The sequence below is a fragment of the Caretta caretta genome, chromosome 2 (genome assembly GCF_965140235.1).
Source record: "Caretta caretta isolate rCarCar2 chromosome 2, rCarCar1.hap1, whole genome shotgun sequence".
In the NCBI taxonomy this organism is placed as follows: domain Eukaryota; kingdom Metazoa; phylum Chordata; order Testudines; family Cheloniidae; genus Caretta; species Caretta caretta.
Window position 1 is genome coordinate 181,425,711 of NC_134207.1, and position 21,561 is coordinate 181,447,271.

At 39.6% G+C, this 21,561-nt stretch overlaps 1 protein-coding gene across 1 annotated transcript in view; it reads left to right on the forward strand.

Moving 5' to 3' along the window:
• The window catches only part of DPY19L1 (dpy-19 like C-mannosyltransferase 1), a 99,599-nt gene that overhangs the window by 52,408 nt on the left and 25,630 nt on the right, over positions 1–21,561 (forward strand). The window contains exons 12-18 of the mRNA XM_048839070.2: positions 4,389–4,475; positions 6,374–6,433; positions 10,875–10,955; positions 15,217–15,318; positions 16,218–16,289; positions 17,058–17,107; positions 19,993–20,017. Of these exons, the coding sequence (XP_048695027.1) occupies positions 4,389–4,475; positions 6,374–6,433; positions 10,875–10,955; positions 15,217–15,318; positions 16,218–16,289; positions 17,058–17,107; positions 19,993–20,017 (477 nt within the window). The remainder of the gene's footprint in view (positions 1–4,388; positions 4,476–6,373; positions 6,434–10,874; positions 10,956–15,216; positions 15,319–16,217; positions 16,290–17,057; positions 17,108–19,992; positions 20,018–21,561) is intronic.

Consider the following 21,561-nt stretch of genomic DNA (forward strand, 5'->3'; position numbering starts at 1 on the left):
TTAAGGTAGCTATGAGACCGGGGAGTGGGGGTTGGCTCCCTGTTGTACCAATCATAGGAGTCCCCAAACCTCCTCCCCCATTCTGTTCCTTTACCCAGCACCTCCTTATGAGTCCTTTACCAGGCCATTTATTTGGTCACTGGATGCCTTCCCTATGGAGTACCCGCACTGGACATCCACCACACACTTACAAAATAAGTTGCGACATATAGCCTACCACCTTCTCTTATCAGAAAAGGTCATCCCTGACACCCACTCTGGGGAAGGCAAAAAAACCTCACTCGACCGAAGTCAATCTGGTGGTGCAGGAAAAATTCCTTCCCAGCCCCCCTTAAAAAGGAGTGACTAGCACAATGCCCACAGCAGGTCCTAACCCGACTTGAAATTTGCCCCCACTAGGGGAGGGAGGGTGGGTGCTGCCTTGCCTGCTGCATGGAAAAAAGGGGCTTCCCTCGCCGGAGCTTGCACCTTTATGGCCGTCAGACCTCACATTCCTGGGGGATGAGTCAGCGCCGCGAAGCTGACCACCGTTCACCTTTTGTAGCAGTCTCGGACCACCTCCACCACCCCCCCAGCCATAAAGCACAGCTGCCCTCCCTCGGCAAGCCCAGCCAACGTTTGCCCCGCTTTAAATGCGGTGCAGTCATTAAGACTTAAGAAATATCCTATTATGCATTGTTGAACAATATACTGGTTAGGAGGAGATTATTGAGAATCCAAAGATCTATAGTTCACCTACTAGAAGAAACAACTTAATATAGGCTTATGATTATCTTTCCCCCATTGGTTCTTTCTGTCCTTCTCTTGAATTCTTTTCTCTCTTCCCAGGAATTGATTCTCAATCTCCATCCTCCACTTCTCCCCATTCCAATATGTTATCGTGCCTCCCCATCTCTTCTATAGATTAAATGCTTTACTTTGTTATGCCATCCAGTGGGTTTTAATTTATTCTTACAGATTCTTCCCTTGCTGATTATGGTCTCTCACAGTGGGATCAACTGATTCTTAAGGAGTAGTCTCCTCAGGGATTTTGTCCTTTTACCTTCTAATGGATTTTGGAAGCACATCCCCGGGCTATTCAATATCAGCTTCTGAGACATTGGCTGGGCCTGTGAATCCATATGTTTTTGTAAAATCCAGAGTAATTCTTGCCAGAACAGCATAGTTGACAGCTACAACTGAATAAAAAAAAATATTGGAGAAAACTATGATATGGTTAAGTATGCCTATAACCAAAGTGCTGCATCAAATTTTTGGTTTACCAGTTTTTATGGTGTTATTTATTTGAAATGTACAGCTTTCTGTATGACAGAAATATTAAGTTGTTGTTTGAGTAGTGTCCCTCTGGGTGCTTCAGTTCAGGTGCACATGCATCCTGTGCCTTTGATCAGAGATTTTTGGTAGTGTTGCTTGTCCGGCCTGCTCATGCACCCTACACATACTCCTGCCCCATACCCAGGTTATTTAGGGCTGTGTGGGCAAACAGCCTTCAGTTCCTTCTAGTGGTGCTGGAATTAGGGGTACTGCTACACCCCCTGCTTGAAGTAGTAATAAACACCAAATACATGGTTTCCATCAGCAGCACCCCCACTATAAAAATTGTTCCAGCATGCTTGGTTCCTTCTCAGGTGCCTTTGGCCAGAATTGGAATTTAGTGTGTTCTTGTTTTCTCTTTAGAGTTATTATAGTAAGTAGTAGTTTAGTTTATAGTAGTTTAGTAGTTTATAGTTATTGGAACTGTTGTTCTCATTTTCTTTCTCCCCTCCAAAAAAATTTTTTTTTCTGGTTCTGAGGAGTCCAATATTTTTTCTTGAATATGGGATGCTGGGCTACATGGGTTTTAAAAGGTGCCTCTCCTTTTGAGGAGCCATTCCTGTCAGTGAGGATTTTTTCCCTAAATTGCTAATGAGAATTGGACTCTCAAGTCTCCAACAAAATAGTCCTAGCTTTGAAACCTTTTGCCACTGCAGGCAACATGGAGTGCAGAAAATTCTGTTCCAGAGGAGGACTCAGACATCTCCTAGAGATTGAGGATTTTCTCGTTACATAGACAAAGGGTCTTTCTCTATGGGTCTCCACCAATTCCATTGCTTTTAAAAAGAAAAGGAGTACTTGTGGCACCTTAGAGACTAACAAATTTATTTGAGCTTAAGCTTTCGTGAGCTACAGCTGGTGAAGTGAGCTGTAGCTCACGAAAGCTTATGCTCAAATAAATTTGTTAGTCTCTAAGGTGCCACAAGTACTCCTTTTCTTTTGCGAATACAAACTAGCACGGCTGCTACTCTGAAACCTGTCATTCCTTTTAAAGGTTCTCAACAAGATCAAGCACAACCAAGCCAGGGTCATTTTGATTATATCAACTTGGCCAAGACAAGTTTTGTATCCGTACCTTGTCAGACTCACCTTCTGCTCTCTGTGGCAACTCCCCATCGATTCTTGACTGTCTCAGGATGTGAGTCAAACACTTCACCCCAATCTGAACATTCTGCAACGCAAAGCATGGCTCCTCAATGGCTCTCAGGATTAGAGGCATCCTGTTCATTGGGAGTACAACATGTGCTGTTAAATAGCAGGGAGAAATCGACAAGACACACTTACTTCCAGAAATGAAGATGTCGTCATCTTTGGTGTAACCTCTGTTATTTTTCACCTGTCCAGTCATCTCTTTCCACAATCTTGGATTACCTATTGGAATTGAAAACATCAGGTCTCTGAATTCCATCAAGGTTCCCTTAGCATTAATAACAGCTTTCCACACACGTTTAGGTGGTTTCTTAATTTTCATACATCTGATCACAATGAGGTTCTTAAAGTCTTACAAACCTTTTCCTGCAGATTAGTGATCCTACTCTGCTTTGGGATTTCAACCTTGTTTTTAACCATCCCATGAAACAGCCTTTTGAACTACTAGCTACATGCTCTGTTACATTTGTCCATGAAGACAAGTCTTTTTGGTGACCTTCACTTCTGCACAAAGGGTTGGAGAGATTGGGGCTCTAATGGCAGGTCCTCCATTGACTGTGTTCTCCAAGGAAAATGTATCATTACAACCCCCTGCAAAATTTTTACTTAAGGCGGCTTCTGTTTCATATTAACCAGACTGTTCACTTTCCAGTTCTCTTTCCTAAGCTACATTAGTTTCCTGCGTAGAATATCTTCCATATGCTAGATGTTGAGAGGGCATTGGCCTTTTACTTGAACAGAACCAGAACATCCAAAAGTCCCCATGACTTTTTGTTTCTATTGAGGATAGGTCTGGGGAATACATTATCTCCCAAAGAGACTCTTTGGATGTATTATTGCATGTAATGGTTTGGTTGATGCTCAAACGCCCCTGCAAGTGACTGCATGTTCTATTTGATTGCAGTCTGTCTGTCTAGCCCTACTCAAGAATGTTCCAGTTGCTGAGAGATCTGCAAAGCTGCAACATGGAGTTCAGTGCATACTTTTTCCAGCCGTTATGCTTTGGTTCATGCTGCTAGATCAGATGCTGCAGTAGACAGTGCAGTTCTCTCTTCAGCGCTGGACTCTGTTCTAAACCTCCCGTCTCCTTGACCTAAGGAGTCACTTTGAAGTGGAGCACCCACAGGGACACAACTCAAGGAAAGAGCAGTTGCTCACTTTATGCAGAAACTGGAGTTCAAGATGTGTCCCCCTTTGGGTGCTCCACTACCTGCCCTCCTTCCCCTTTGCTTTGGAGTTCCCTATGTGGGGCTTTGCAGTAGAGAAGGAACTGAAGGTGGGTTACCTGTACGGTCCTATACAGCCTCTCTTCGAGGCATAAGCATGTTGAGTGCGCATGTGAAGGCCAAACAGGCACTGCTGCCAAAAATCTCTGATCAAAGGTACAGGGTGCATGCGCATCTGAAGTAGAGTACCGAAAGGAACACATATCACAAAGAACTCCAGTTATTGGACAAGGTGAGTAACCTCTCCTTTTTTTTCCTCCTCAAAATTTCTTTACTACTTTGTCCACGGGACTCTGAGAGTCTCTGACTATCAGCATATGTAAGTGATCTAGCAAAATAACTTGACAGAATGAATAAAACATCAGAAGAAGCTTTTAAGAAAATGAAAAAAGAATATAATAGGGGTTGAAATATATTCTGTTAAATCTTTTATTCCATGTTACTTGCATCATCATAGTAGTTCACATTTGCTACATTGCCATCATTTAAAATCTTTATTACTAACCTGTCTCAATACAGTTCTGTAAACTGGGTCTCTAGCTTAGAGAGTTGCTGCATAGTATGTAGATATTGATATATTTAAAGAAAACCATGGTATTGCTGTCAGTTATTAATTATTTTATTTATACTATATGTTGTATTTGAGAGAATTACTTGATGGTTTAGATATTCTGAGATTTTTGTATTTTCTTATTTCAGGCATCTCTTGCACTGTGTTTCGTTTTGATGTTTGGCAACTCAATGTTATTGACATCATATTATGCTGCCTCTTTAGCAGTTATCTGGGTAAGTTTTGGAAGAACTCATTTCAGATGCTTAGGAATGTACTTCTGCACTATTATCTATGGATTGGCGCATTAAATGGAGAATTGTAACTTCTCTAAATAGTTAGAAAAGATTATACTTCCATGAGATCGATAAGGTTAGTCTTGGGCAATGTTCCCTCTAATTTTTGACAGGCCGTGTGCGCAAAAAATTTCTTCTGTGCAAATTGTTGTGCTTCTGTGCAAATTTTTATGTGTGCGGTGTTTCACCGTATGTGCAGGGTTTAGGGTCTGTGTGCGCGTGCACAGCTTAGAGGAAACAGTGGTCTTGGGAGATGTTTGGGGAATGGGGAAGGGTTAATAAAGTCAGTAAAATGTTGACACATCAAAGCTTTGACACAAGAGAAACTGAACATGGACTTACGCTTTTTCATGTGTAAGGCTAGAACAATCACGTTTTACAGGGTACTAAAAGTTATTTATATGCTGGCAAATTTTGTAGAACATCTGACACACAAGGTATACGTGATTAACTGATTGGACTTTAAAGTAAAAGCTGTGGCTTTTGTTTCTCTTTGAAGCTTAAGCAGTATTAAAAAAAAAATCTTAAAATGTATACTTTTTCCAAAACTGCAAATAGTACAGAACAGTATGACCAATAACAGAAGCAACAATAATCAGAAATTGTGCGTCAATATGAAAACAGTCTTGGAAGGCCCACTCACTCAGGAACACGCTACAAGCATTATTTAAACCATTAAAGGTTTGCAAAAAGAAAAGGAGTACTTGTGGCACCTTAGAGACTAACCAATTTATTTGAGCTGTAGCTCACGAAAGCTTATGCTCAAATAAATTGGTTAGTCCAAGTACTCCTTTTCTTTTTGCGAATACAGACTAACACGGCTGTTACTCTGAAACCTGTCATTAAAGGTTTGTCATCCAGTATATTCCTCACCACTATTTTTTACAGAGAAAACTTACCTAAGCAAATCATGTACTTACTCCAGGAAGGAAGAAGACAAAATTATCAATCAAGGCTAGTAGGAGGACACTAAAGAGAGCCTATTTCCACCCCAGTCTCTCTTGATGTTCCATCCTGGAGGCATGGAGGGTAGCCCAATGTCTCAGTCTTTTTATTTTAACTTTTTGTCTCTTAGATCTTTTCTGAGAAAAAGGGATGCTGAGCCACCCCATGGCTCCTTTGTTAGCTAAAATGTCCTTAGTTACAAAAAAAACTTTGTTGTTTAATCATTTGTAATGAAATCTTGATGTCATATGGCCATTAGTCTGGTGTAGAGTAGGCTTCTTACAGCTCTTCGGTTAATGCCCCATTTCTGATTTTTATTGCTCGTAACATCCACTGACGGTAAGAGTTCTTGCTATCATAAGATGGTGAAGAGGGCATACAAGAGGAAAATTTAGAACTTAGTAACAAATTTGTAACTTAGTAACAAAATGCAGGGAAACCTAGTGATTCTGTGTTTAGTAATGTTTTTCTGTCATTCTACCTCATCTTCCCTTGGGGATTCTTCGTGTACATTTTTTTATGCTGTAATTAGTAATTATTCCTTACTTTGAAGTTTCTTTTTGCTGGTGAAAATAGGCACGCTTTCTGTGCTTGTATTGCCTTTGATGTTTTTTCAAGAAAACCTGAAACTATATAAAATAGATTCTCGCCCGGAAGAGAGAAGAGTGGTTCTAATTCAGTGTATGGAAACTGCAATAATAAGAGTATCAGTTCTTATGATATTCAGTCATGTGATCGACAGGTTACATGGGTTTGAACTATACTTTTTAAGGATGTTCATTTGGTGACATGTCAAGCTCTGTAGAAAAAAATACGTAGTTTTTTCATGCGTTACTAGAATATGATTGGAAATATCATAAAATAGGTGCATTAATTTTTAATTATTATTTTAGGGTATTCTTGAATTGAGTCCAAAATTGCTGAAAAGGAGTAGAAGAGAAGTCAGTTTATGGGTAAGGATTGATAATCCAATTGAATTTATCAGAAAAGAACTACCACTTATTGGTCAGCCAAATCAGGAAATTATCCATGTATTTCTAATGCAGTGAATATGTGAGAATTGATAGTTTGAAGTAATATTTTGAATATCCATCTCAAAGTTGACTAATATCCCACAAGGAAAACTGACACAAGAAGGAATAAAATGGATAAGTAATTTGACAAAATTGAACTAAAAGCTTTCACACTGTAAGAGTTGTTAGAAGTTAAAAATACAGGAATTTTCTAATTAGTTACAATATTTACAAAATCATAAGAATTGGACCACTTAAACTAGGTTTATCTCCAAGACAGAACTATGGAAGGAAATTGAAAAATAATCCAATATCTGATTAAAAGAGCAAATTGTATGCACTCTTACTTGAGAACTTCAGGGCAATACTGACAAAGTGATTTAGTTTGAGAAACAGATATGAACAGCAAATTTCTCCAGAGGATTGAAAGAATGATGATAGTACAAGTTGACCATCATGGAGAGAATACCAGTGGAAAAGTATGATTAAATATTGGCTCCCACCAGAGTTGCAAAACAAAATGAACACAGTAAAATTCTGGAGGGGATACCATGATAAGGGGGATCATTTCCAAATCGTAATCCTAATTTTAAAGGAAGCTAGTTAGATTAAAAAATAATGGATGCAAATTCCTTTTACTTTGAGGCTAGAAAAATGTCCCAATTTGTGGAAATTAAACAACTCTGTAATTAAACAACTCTGTTTAATTTCTTATAACTGCAGCCAATAAATGTGATGGGTTCTCCCAGGGTGCCACCTGGAACTGGGGTACCACTGAGCCCCACTGACCCACCATCTGGGTGCTCTTTACACCGTATGGCTGTGACCAGCCTACTAAACTCTCTCCCAGGCTTCAGCACACATACAGGTAGGGGCACAACCAGCTGCAGTACATACAGACTGCTGTGATCAGCTCTGCATGGGGAGGCTACAGCTTAGGAGCTACTCAAGTGCCCACCCCCCTCTGAAGTGTAAACCCAAAATTATAGCGACTTGTGCTGCACAGGGATCTGTAGAGCGTAAGCTTATGAAATTCGCCCTCTCCCTCAATGTGGAGAGGAAATATACAACAGCTTTTGCCCCAAGTTAAGACTTCCACACACTGGTTTGTGATAAAGCAAAAACAAATTTATTAACTACAAAAGATAGATTTTAAGTGATTATAAGGGATAGCAAACAGATCAAAGCAGGTTACCTTGCAAATAAACAAAAACTCAATCTAAGCTTAACATACTAAAGAGGTTGGATATGAGTAGCAAATTCTCACCCTAAATGATGTTTCCAGGAGGTTGCAGAGATTCTTAAGGGGCCAGTTGCACTTGCTTCCAGCTTAAAAATCCCAGGTGTTTCTTTTTCAGGCTAAAAATTCCTTCATCCTGGATCCAGCACTTCCCCCCAGTTCAGTCGTCGTTCCTTAGGTGTTTTCAGGAGTCATCTTTGGGCGGGGAGTCAGTGAAGAACCTCGATGATGTCACTCCCCTGCCTTAAATAGCTTTTGCATAGGGCAGGACCCCTTTGACTCCAAGCATCTTTCCCACACTAGTCAGTGGAAAAACACTGGTATTCCCAAGATGGAGTCCAGTACCAGGTGACCTGGCACATGATCCTGAAGGGTCCTAGCAGCCATGAGTCAGAGATTGTTTACAGCATCCTCAGGAGGGACTTCCTGTGGTAGATTAGCCTCTTCTAAGACCTATTGTTTTCTTCTAATGGCCCATCAACCTGAATGGGCCCTTCCCAGCCAGCTCTATGAAGAATATGGGATGCAGTGTCACAAATAGAAAAGGAGTACTTGTGGCACCTTAGAGACTAACCAATTTATTTGAGCATGAGCTTTCGTGAGCTACAGCTCACTTCATCAGATGTATACCGTGGAAACTGCAGCAGACTTTATATACACACAGAGAATGTGAAACAATACCTCCTCCCACCCCACTGTCCTGCTGGTAATAGCTTATCTAAAGTGATCAACAGGTGGGCCATTTCCAGCACAAATCCAGGTTTTCTCACCCTCCACCCCCCCACACAAATTCACTCTCCTGCTGGTGCTAGCCCATCCAAAGTGACAACTCTTTACATAATCAAGTCGGGCTATTTCCTGCATAGATCCAGGTTTTCTCACATCCCCCCCACCCCCATACACACACAAACTCACTCTCCTGCTGGTAGTAGCTCATCTAAACTGACCACTCTCCAAGTTTAAATCCAAGTTAAACCAGAACATCTGGGGGGGGGGGTAGGAAAAAACAAGAGGAAACAGGCTACCTTGCATAATGACTTAGCCACTCCCAGTCTCTATTTAAGCCTAAATTAATAGTATCCAATTTTTTTTTAAGATAGCGACCTTCATGTCTGTGATTGCGTGACCAGAGAGATTGAAGTGTTCTCCGACTGGTTTATGAATGTTATAATTCTTGACATCTGATTTGTGTCCATTTATTCTTTTACGTAGAGACTGTCCAGTTTGACCAATGTACATGGCAGAGGGGCATTGCTGGCACATGATGGCATATATCACATTGGTGGATGTGCAGGTGAAGGAGCCTCTGATAGTGTGGCTGATGTTATTAGGCCCTGTGATGGTGTCCCCTGAATAGATATGTGGGCACAATTGGCAACGGGCTTTGTTGCAAGGATAAGTTCCTGGGTTAGTGGTTCTGTTGTGTGGTATGTGGTTGTTGGTGAGTATTTGCTTCAGGTTGCGGGGCTGTCTGTAGGCAAGGACTGGCCTGTCTCCCAAGACTTGTGAGAGTGTTGGGTCATCCTTTAGGATAGGTTGTAGATCCTTAATAATGCGTTGGAGGGGTTTTAGTTGGGGGCTGAAGGTGACCGCTAGTGGCGTTCTGTTATTTTCTTTGTTAGGCCTGTCCTGTAGTAGGTAACTTCTGGGAACTCTTCTGGCTCTATCAATCTGTTTCTTTACTTCTGCAGGTGGGTATTGTAGTTGTAAGAAAGCTTGACAGAGATCTTGTAGGTGTTTGTCTCTGTCTGAGGGGTTGGAGCAAATGTGGTTGTATCGCAGAGCTTGGCTGTAGACGATGGATCGTGTGGTGTGGTCAGGGTGAAAGCTGGAGGCATGCAGGTAGGAATAGCGGTCAGTAGGTTTCCGGTATAGGGTGGTGTTTATGTGGCCATTGTTTATTAGCACTGTAGTGTCCAGGAAGTGGATCTCTTGTGTGGACTGGACCAGGCTGAGGTTGGTGGTGGGATGGAAATTGTTGAAATCATGGTGGAATTCCTCAAGGGCTTCTTTTCCATGGGTCCAGATGATGAAGATGTCATCAATATAGCGCAAGTAGAGTAGGGGCTTTAGGGGACGAGAGCTGAGGAAGCGTTGTTCTAAATCAGCCATAAAAATGTTGGCATACTGTGGGGCCATGCGGGTACCCATAGCAGTGCCGCTGATCTGAAGGTATACATTGTCCCCAAATGTGAAATAGTTATGGGTAAGGACAAAGTCACAAAGTTCAGCCACCAGGTTAGCCGTGACATTATCGGGGATAGTGTTCTTGACGGCTTGTAGTCCATCTTTGTGTGGAATGTTGGTGTAGAGGGCTTCTACATCCATAGTAGCCAGGATGGTGTTATCAGGAAGATCACCGATGGATTGAAGTTTCCTCAGGAAGTCAGTGGTGTCTCGAAGGTAGCTGGGAGTGCTGGTAGCGTAGGGCCTGAGGAGGGAGTCTACATAGCCAGACAATCCTGCTGTCAGGGTGCCAATGCCTGAGATGTCACAAATATATTTCACCCTTTTGCTTGAAAAAAGAAATACCATCTCTAGAAAGGTGATTAGCAAGAATAAAATAATTTTAAAAAATGGAAAGACATGCTACCTACATTAGATTAACTGAACTATTTCAGGAAAGGAACAAAATAGGATATATATCAATTTTTAAAATTACCATATGTATGCCTCAACTTGTAACTAGTCTGCCTCAGTTCTGCTGTTTTCCATTAGCTTGTTTTTATTCATCCTCTTTTAATACTTACACTGTTAACCATTATGTTAATTTTTTATTAAAAGGAGCTAAAAATAAGATTCTGGAAACCTCATTTCTGCTGACTGCACTCTTGCTGTGATACTGTTTCAATGCACTAGGAGAGAAGAGGGAGTCTTAACTGTAGTGCTTGGAGCAATGTGCATAAAGCAGTACTAGATCTTTCAGTTTCAATAGGAAAAGATTTAATATTACTACTGCGTTCTCTAATTATTGGAATGTACTTTGAATTACAAATCAAACACTTCTTGTGATTGTCAGTTGCTTTATTCTTGACACTTTCCTAACACACGAGAGAACTTTTTCCACTAACTGTACAACTCCAGGATGCTTTTTTTCTTCTGTTGTCCTCCTTCAGTCTGAATGTATCCTTTATTTTGTAGGCCATTGAAGGATTTGCTTGGTTATTTGGGACAGTCACCTTGAAATATTTGACTTCTCGAATATTTGGAGTAGCTGATGATGTAAGTGCTGCTTTTTTTAATGTTAGTCATTGTTAAAGGTTTTATTTTAGACAGTTATGTTGCTTCATATCTTATTTAATCCTTTAAATATTTTCTTCTTTTCTGAGAAATTAAATATTTAAACTGCACAATATTTAAGATGATCGCTAATTTATTATTCCATTTTCTTTTCTTCCTAAATGACATGGACTTAAACATTAAACCAAGCCAATAAATGAATGCTGTTACTTTTTGGTAAGCCAATGTAATGTTCCAAGAAATTGAGTTAGCATGGAAAAGTGAAATTTTGTTCAGCTCTTAGCTGACCACTATTCTTGTAGGACTATGCATTTGCTAAGTAAAACTTTGACACATGGCAAACAGCTTAGTAAAACTGTCTTCGGAGTTTTAAAAAATTTTAGAGACTTATTTTTAAAGACCTATTCATGCTTTATGGGAAACCCTGGGAAACACTGAATTTATAAATTTTACATTTAGATGACATTGTTCTGCATTACTACTTTATCATTAAGGGGTTTTGCATGAAAATAGAATCTAAACATTTACATTTTATCTATTTGGCATGTTTTGATCAGAAGCATTGAAGAAGGAAAACAGAACAATGCTGTAATAAATATTACTGTAATACAGTAAAATAATCAACAAGTAACAAATTGGCAAATGTTATCCAGAGCTAGAATAAATTGTTAACAATACAAAGAAGAGAGATGATAGTAAGATCTTCAAAAATAATGTTGAAGTTTTGGTTAAGATAATTGTTTCTATTTTGCTTTATTATCCTTTATTATATTATATATTTGGTATTGTATTGTCAAGAGATTTCTAGGATTACTTGCACAGAAGTGAGAGAGGAATTATCACTCCAGGGTTTCATGATTTCCATAGCTATCCTCCAGGCATTTGGTACAGAAGCTGATTTAAATGATAGGTTACAAACCACAGTCAATAGTTCTGCAATTTCACATTTGAGTTCCTTCAGAACTCTTGGGTGAATACCAGCTGGTCCTGGTGTTTAGTTTATCAGTTTGTTCCAAAACCTCTTCTAATGGCCCCTCAATCTGCAACAGTGCCTCAGATTTGTCACCTAAAAAGAATGGCTTGTGTTTGGGAATTTCCTTCATATCCTCAGCCATGAAGACCGATGCAAAGAATTCATTTAGTTTCTCTGCAGTGGTTTTATCGTCCTTGAGTGCTCCTTTAGCACCTCGATCATCCAGTGACCCCACGAGTTGTTTAGCAGGCTTCCTGATTCTGATGTACTCAAAAAATTTTTTGCTATTACTTTTTGAGTCTTTGGCTAACTTTTCTTCAAATTCTTTCTTGGCCTTCCTAATTATATTTTTACACTTCATTTGTCAGAGTTTATGCTCCTCTCTATTTTCCTCAGTAGGATTTAACTTCCACTTTTTACAGGATGCCTTTTTGTCTCTCACTGCTTCTTTTACTTCATTGTTTAACCACGATGGCACTTTTTTGGTTCTCTTACTGTGTTCTTTAATTTGGGGTATACATTTAAGTTGAGTCTCTATTATGTTGTCTTTAAAAAGTTTCCATGCAGCTTGCAGGGATTGCACTTTTGGCACTGCACCTTTTAATTTTTGTTGAGCTAGTTTTCTCATTTTTATGTAGTCCCCCTTTCTGAAATTAAATGCTACAGTGTTGGGCTGCTGTGGTGTTTTCCCTGCCACAAGGATGTTAAATTTAATTACATTATGGTCACTATTACCAAGCGGTCCAGCTGTATTCACCTCTTGGACCACATCCTGTGCTGCACTTAGGACTAAATCAAGAATTGCCTCTCCTCTTGTGGGTTCTAGGACTAGCTGCTCCAAGAAGCAGTCATGTAAGGTGTCAACAAGCTTTATTTCTACATCCCATCCTGAGGTGACATGTACCCAGTCAATATGGGGATAGTTGAAATCCCGCATTATTATTGAATTTTAAAATTTTTATAGCCTCTCTAATCTCCCTGAGCATTTCACAGTCACTATCAATGTCCTGGTCAGGTTGTCGGTAATATATCCCTACAGCTATATTCTTATTATTAGAGCATGGAATTACGATTCATAGAGATTCTATGGTTCAGTTTGGTTCATTTAAGATTTTTATTTCATTTGATTCTACGCTTCCTTTCATATATAGTGCCATTCCCCCACCAGCACGACCTGTTCTGTCCTTCCGATATATTTTGTACCCTGGCATTACTGTGTCCCATTGATTATCCTCATTTAATACAAGGCACTCTAGTTCACCCATCTTATCATTTAGACTTCTAGCATTTGTATATAAGCACTTTAAAAACTTGTCAATTTTTAGCTGTCTGCCATTACATGATGTAATTGAATGGGACTCTTTTCCATTTGATTGTTTCTCCTCAGATCCTACCCGTATTTTATCATCATCCATCCTCTCCTCTTTACTAGGATACAGAGAATCACCATTAATAGATCCTCCCCTAAGGAATGCCTCTGTCCAAGCCACGTGCTCCTCCGCACCTGTCGGCTTTCCCCCAGCCCTTAGTTTAAAAACTGCTCTATGACCTTTTTAATTTTAAGTGCCAGCATTTTGGTTTAGGTGGAGCCCCTCGTTCCTGTATAGGCTTCCCCTTTCCCAAAAGTTTCCCAAGTTTCTAATAAATTTAAACCCCTCCTCCCTACGCCATTGTCTCAACCACACATTGAGACCCTGCAGTTCGGCCTGTCAAACTGGCCCTGCTCATGGAACTGGAAACATTTCAGAAAATGCTACCATGGAGGTCCTGGACTTCAATCTCTTACCTAGCAACCTAAATTTGGCCTCCAGGACCTCTCTCCTATCCTTCCCTATGTCATTGGTACCTACGTGTACCATGACCACCAGCTCCTCCCTGGCACTACACATAAGTCTATCTAGATATCTTGAGCAATCTGCAACCTACGCACTAGTTGGGCAAGTCACCATGTGGTTCTCCTGGTCATCACAAACCCAGCTAACTATGTTTCTAATGATTGAATCCCCCGTAACTATTACCTGTGACTTCCTAATAACTGGAGTTCCCTCCCCCAGAGAGGTATCCTCAGTGCAAGAAGGTACCACATCATCATCTGGAAGGAGGGTCCCAACTATGGGATCATTTTCCTCTGTCATGTTGGATGTTCTCCTTCCCTGCAGCTTTCATCCTCTTCAATACACAGGGGCTGTCAGACCGGGGTTGGGACCATTCTACTGTGTCCCAGAAAGTCTCATCTATGTACCTCGGTGTCCCTTAGCTCCTCTAGTTCAGTTACTCTGGTCTCCAAAGCTCGTACATGGTCTCTGATGGCCAGGAGCTCCTTGCACCGAATGCACGCATACGCCATCTGCCCATAGGGCAGGCAATCATACATGCTGCATTGGGTGCAATAAACTGGATAGCTCCCACTCTGTTGCTGGACTTCTGCCTGCATTCTCTTTTTACTCCTGCAACTCGTTCCTTTGTTAATGTTTTGTTTTTATTAGGGGGTGTTTTTGGCTTTAAGTTTAAAGAATGTTAAGTGTCTCTCGCCCTTCCTCACACTTCCTCCTCTAAACTCCCTTGCAAAACTCCCCTGTTAGCTGCTCCTGTTCCCTAGCTCCTCTGGTTACTTAGGAGCAGGCTTTTTAAAACCTTGGTCTTCCTGAGTAGCCCTACCCTCTGGTTAAGGGTTGATAGGTGCTAAAGGGCTTAGGGATCAAAGCCTCTTTAAGAAGCTCTCAGCCTTGCCACTAGGTTCAGCAAATGGTCCCCCAAACAAACATACCATGTGGTATATTTCAGCCAAGCAACAAGCACACCACAAACACACACACTACAGATAACAAACCTACCCCAAACATCACGTAATTGTCCTTCCTTCACCTGGAGAACTCCCTTGCAAAGCTCCCCTGTTAGCCGCTGCTGTTTGCTAGCTAGATATTCCAAGATGTTCCCAAAGTTCATGGGTATTAGATGGGGACAGAAGATAGGAAGCATGCTTCCCCTAAGTATGAATATGCAAAGTTCTTGATGAACCACAGTTACTTGGTAATCAACTTTTTTCTTGTAATCTTCTGCTGTATGTATTTTGGCAAACCTAACAATTTTGTACCTGAAAATCTCATTTAATCTATCTAAATAATGACTTGGTGCATTTACGCTTGTACTATAAATAAAGGGTTTTTGTTGAACTAAATAGGAAAATGTTTAACGAAAAAATAACTTTGTTACAGCATATGAGATCAATTTCTTATTTACTGATGGTTTTTGCTTTATATTTCTTACCAGGCTCATATAAGTAACCTGCTAAAATCAAAATTTATTGGCTACAAGGATTTTGACACATTAATGTACACCTGTGCTGCAGAGTTTGACTTCATGGAAAAAGAGGTAACTTATTGAAAATTGATTTACAAAAGAGGTAACTCGTTTATATTTTACCTCAACTGTGATTGCTTCTGCCAACAAATCTGAGAGCTATTTGCTGTCATTGCAAGACTTTTGTTTCCACGTTCATGAGGAGCTGCAGGGTCCAATGAAAGTGTTTGTGTGTGTGTTTGTTTTTAAGTCCACTTAACTTCATTGTAGATTTTCGTGAGGGTAGAAATAGAAACAGTATGATTTCAGACTTGAAAGCTCTTAGATTTGGATGAGAGAGTAAGTACTGTATAAGGAGAGATTCTTTAAATTTTGTAATACTGCTTGTTTTATATAATTAGAACTACGTAACAAAAATGTTGAGGGGACGAAAAGTAGGTGAGAACCATATCTTGAGGTCCAATGTCTTGTGGTTTGTCTGTGCAGAGAATCACTTTGGCTGGATGAGTAAAAATGCTTTTAGGGCCAGTAAACTTGTCTTGGCGCAATCATAAATTATGAATGCTAAAAAATGAATTGGTGAGTGTTTGAGATGATCCACTGTTTAGTTCTAGTCTTATGACCGATAACTAAAGAAAATAAGCTGGAGATAAGATTGAAGCCTCCAGAAAGATTCTAAAGGCAATTGTAAAATGGAAAAGAACTTTATGTAATGTTAATGTCTAGCCTTACTTAAACATAGGGGGACTAATTTATAAATGCTGTATCAGTATTATGAGTATGAATTTGGTAGCTAGATAGGGCTTGATGTCTTGTATCTCCTTTCAGCTCACCTTGTTTTTGCTATATGTTGAAATTTAAATCTACCCTCAGGAAAAATATTTCAGGACTAAAGCATGATAGCTTTCAAAGTGAGACTGGTAGTAAATAAAACTAAATTTGAAGGAAATAAAAATTTCTTTGCATTTCAGACTCCAATAAGATACACAAAGACGCTACTACTTCCCATTGTTCTTGTGGTTTTTGGAGTAATCATCATGAAGGTAAGTTATTCATTTAGTGAGTTAACTATTTCCTCTTTTGGTGGTGTACTGAAGAGGGCAGTACATTCATCCAAATAAGGAAGAGCTAGGTAAATTACAGTAGAAATGATAGCCAGATTTTTTTTGGAAGAAATGGTGTACCATCTTCTGTATGATATAATCCACTGACCCAATCCTACACCACCTGAAGTGAATTCCAAAACTTCCATTTTGCCTTATAAAAATCATGCCTGTAAAAACAGCCATTTAAAAATTAATGGGTAGTTTTAAACGTTTAATATACATTTAGGACTAATTTGCTCTCCCTTATGTACCCCTTTTATTTTGGGGGCTTGTAGGACCTTTGTAGTTGCTTGGGGCCAGAGTTATTCCTAATGATCCTGTTCAACTTGAATATTTTTATTCTAAACAATTTAAAAATGAAATTTTTATTAAAAATATACTGTAGTTTTATTTTGCACGTATTCTGTACCTGATTGACAGACTATATAACTAACTGTTTTTTGTTATTGTATATTGCATTATGTGTAAAACATTGCAGTTTAATCTACTCAGGAACAGACAGGCTAGATGCAGGCTGCTTGTCTAATAAGAATTCTTTGTTGGCATGTGTATCTAAAACATATTGAATGAAAACTGCCTTTACTAATGTTTTAACCGTACCATCTCAAGCCCTCTTAATTTAATTTTAGAATTTTAAAATGTTCAGAAATGCTTTAGAATGATGCTAATTTGTCCATATTTTGTTAACTTTCATTGTGTTCACAGGCAATTAAATATACTGTGTGGGTTTTATCTCAGAAAGACCTCTGTGAAAGGTAAGTATTGCCTTTAAGATGTTAAACTTAATGATGATCTTCGAGTGGCTCTGCATATTCCCTCTTATAGGTATTGTGGTGCCTAATGGTAGAACCTTCTCCCAGTAGTGTCCACTAGTGTCCCTTCTACCTCTTCCCCCACCCCCCACATCTCTGAGGGCGAGGCCATGTAGGGATGCACAGCGCCCTCTATCACTTCAGTTCCTTCCAACCATGTGCCTGGATGAAAATGAACCTTTCCGGTCCCTTCAGATCTGGCATTTTACTCCATGTGTTTATTGTGAGTTATTTAGTGATTTGTATAGGTAAGTAGTTAATTTGTTAGTATCTTGGTTCCAGGTTATGGTGGAACTGAAGAGGATAAAGCCAAGAATGAAGAGGTGTGTTTCATGCCCTGCTGTTTTCCCAGCATCAGACATTAGGTGCCTGAAGTACCTGGGAGAGAGCCATTCTCCTTCTGGGTGTTCCATCTGCCAGACTTTTACACTCTGAGATTGCCAGGAGAGGCAGAATAGATTCCAGATGCTTCTCCGTGAGGCTAAGCCCTGTGGACCTGGACAGTGATTGGATCTAGGGTCCAAGAGGCCAGTTTCGTCTCCTGTGACTTCCATCAAAGCAGTTGAAGGGTTCCAGGAAGTCAGAACCAATATTGGGTCTGGCTTTGGTTCCCACTGCTTCATCCATCAGGCCCTCAGAACCGCCTGTGTCAGAACCAAGGATCATGCTTTCAGTTCTGGGTGTCTTGGTTCCGAAGAGGTCTACAGAAAAGATGGACACTGTTAGCAGTGCCGGATGATTTGCCTCATCATCAGATCCATCTGATTCCAACAGAGTCTCTATGGCTCCAAAATCAGTCTGTTCCGGTCTCAGCTTCAGGATCCAAAAGGATGGATTTGAGGATTGTGTCAGATTGGTCCCATTTAAGTGTTTGGGCCTGGCCTTAGTCCCAGTTCCAGGTCCATTTTCAGTTCCAAAGAATACTTTGGTGGTGGTAGCTGATGTGTATTGTACAGCAGTGGTTCTCAAAGCTGGTCAACCACTTGTTCAGGGAAAGCCCCTGGCGGGCCGGACTGGTTTGTCTACCTGCCACGTCCGCAGGTTGGGCCGATTGTGGCTCCCACTGGCCGCGGTTCGACGCTCCAGGCCAATGGTGCTGCACCCCATTTTATGGCCTTGCCTTTAGAACGTGTTCAGAAACACTGAGCGGTGCAGCGGAAGGTGGTGTTGGAGGAGATGAGAGAGCACTCTAAGGGACACTGCTTGGAGAAGGTTTTACCGCTAGCTGGCCTAATACCAGTAAGTGTGAATATGCAGAGCCATCTCAAAGAACTGTGGTTACCAGTAAGTAGCCTTCATTTTTGCTACAAAAGAAATGTTAGGATTCTTTCTTTTCATTTGAATTGATATATGTCAGATACTTTAGATCCAAAATAGCATATTGACATGTTTTTGGACAGCTGTTTGCTATTCACTAAATGGAACTGGTTTTCCCTTCACTGTATAGCATTCAAAAATATTATTTGTATTTGTGCTTATTGATAAGTTAAATTACCATAGTTTGTTTGTTTGCTGTACAATCTTAGGCTAATATTTCTACTCCTTTGCCCTTCCCTTTCTCTCCTGCAAATAGTGAATGTAAACATCATCTTCATCCTTCCTTCTGGAGTATCAGGTTCAAGTTAGAAACCCCAGGATATTTGGGTTTAATTTTAGGAAGTGCTCCTATAAAATGTTCATCGTATTTCCTAAACTGTCTTCATTTATGGTTGGACGGTTCTCCTGTGATCTGGCTCTCAGAATAAAGAATGAGCAGCATCTACAGATACAAACTTCCCCTGCTGAAGAGCTTCTTAACACAAAGTCCTTTTCTGATCGCAAAATATGAACCTTTGTTCTGTCAGCGTCTGCACTCTTAACTTTCTCTTCTGGATAGATAATAAATTTAACATGGGGTTGAGAGGATAGTCAAATCCTCATTTTTTGTTGTGTTGCTGAAACGCTTTGGAGTGCTTCTTAAAGTACTGAGTGCCTGGTGTTTCGCTCCAAAGGAGTCATTGTCTTCCTATCCAGAACCAAGATTAATAATCTGTCTATTGCTATCTGCTCTTTTCCATTAAATCCATTTTGGAACCGTATTTGATACTAATGTATGACAGTGGTGAATTGGGCAACGAGATTTTTGTCACTTCATCCTACACATTCAGCTACACTGAGAGTTTTTGTCTTTTTTCCATAGATCATTACTGGGACTTGTTTATGTTTGCTCATGTGGTCTTTATCAGATTTTTAACAAATATGAAACTCATGAGCTTTAGGATTTTTTTCTCACAAGTATCCTGCAAGAACATTAGGCATACATGCATCAGTTTATGGAAACAGATTTACAATAATTCAATAGCAAAGTTAAGGTTCTCTGGAAGTATCTTTTTTAAGGTCTCAACAAGCTTCAAATGTTGCTGTAACAATGTTTCGTTTACACGGTTTCCTCCTAAGGAGCCAGAAACCATGCATGTCATAACTAAGTAAATAGTTGACTTGTTTTAACAATACATAGTAGGACATGTTCTGTGTATTTATCTTTTGATAGGGAGTTTCTAGCTCTGTGTCCAAATAGCTAATCTGCTGTAAAGATTGTTTGTAGAAGTAATTAAAGTATTAAAGCGCATTTTCAGCATTGGAGATACGCCAAAACATAAATATGGGACAAAGATATTTATCCAACTTGTAAAGAGCTTTGAAATCTGTGGCTGAAAAGGGCTATATAAGTGATGTATATATTTATCAGATTATTTCATAAATGAAACTAGTGCACTTCTATAGGACATATTAATGATTCTGTGCTATGAACAAATAATGTATTTGTGGGGTATTTCTTTTTTATCCAGAGAGGATCATTTTAACCATGGTGAGGTAAGACTTTCATCTTTATGATTTCATGTGTGACTCCTTAATTTGAATAAGTACTGGTACATTTTTAATATAATTTAAATGAGAATTATCTTTTTATGATGTTTCTCAAAAGTTTAGGTTTTTTGGTCTATTTCCCTACTCCTTGGTTAGTGTCACCAGAATAACTTCTTTAAAATAACAAATACAAAAGATCTCCTATTTGTAATGGGGAAAAATATTATGTTTTATTTTAATGATATAAATAGAATATCCTGGATTCCAACTTCCATTTTTTTCTTGACGTATTTGAAGACTGTGTTTATAGTCTTGTTTGTAGGCTTAACTACCACACACAAATCCTATTACTTTACTTTCTGCTCTTTGTCAGTTACGCCTAATATTTTATTAATGCAAGTAATTCAGTTTTTCAGTATTTGGTTGATTTTGTTATTCTTAAGTGATGGCTTTTCTTTGAGGTTTTTTTCCATTTTAAGTTCAAAAAGTCAGCCCCACTTAATATGACATCTGTGTGATGATGGGTGGAGCCATCAAAGTTTAGGTAGACAGGCTTATATCTCATCTTGGCATTCAAATCCCTAAATTCAAATTCGTTTGTCCAGGAGGCCAATTGAAAGACTAGGTTAAAATGAGGGGTAAGATCACTAGAAATTAAGCATTCACTCAGTGCAATTTGCACTCAGGAAGCCTAGACTGAAGTGCAAAATCCTTCCATATTTACTACAGTTAGAAAACTAATTGGAATCTAGGGGCTAGCATGTAGAAAATAGCTTCCAATAAGCCTACGCCCCTTAGACAATTGCTTCCAATTTGGAGGAAGGAATCTCTTTCAATGCAAAAAAAAAAAAGGGGGGGGGGAGTGGAAGGGGGAAGCTTCCTAAAGAGCTGCCTGGCATCCAATTATTTATTTTTCCTGATTTATTTAGGGACACTGTGCTGTTTTGCTCTTTAGAAACATCTTAATTCATCCAAAAATATTTAAATGATTCAAATAGGTAGAGATATTGATTGGAGTGGCTGCATTTTTTATCACAAGTTCTCCTCAGGTAATGTGTGTCTGAGGTTACTGTGTCGAGAGATAAGAGTCTGGCACTGGTACTCTGAGTTGAACTTATTGATATTTGATTTTAAGAGTATCAGAGCACTATGTTACAAATAACTGGCCTTGTCACTAGATGCACAATTTAGTAATGGTGACAACTGTATTTGTCACATCTTTCATCTCTGGATCACTAATTATTTTAGATATGTTAATAAATAACAGTCTCTTCCAGCCTGTGAGGTAGGAGACGGCCATGCAGGGAATATTGCATCTATCATTGCCTGCCTGCCTTCCTTGTAGCTTGCCCTCCTGATTATCCAGCCATCTCTCCAGCTAGCCCTTCTGTGCTGCTTTTCCTCTTTCCTTTCTCCTTTCTACCCGCATATAAGCATACTTAAAAAAACAAAAAACCTCACAATCCTCAGGGAGGACGAGTAACAAAACCTACTTCTCCATTGCTGTTGCTTAAATTTGGAAGATTCTTTTACTTTGGCAATACATAAAA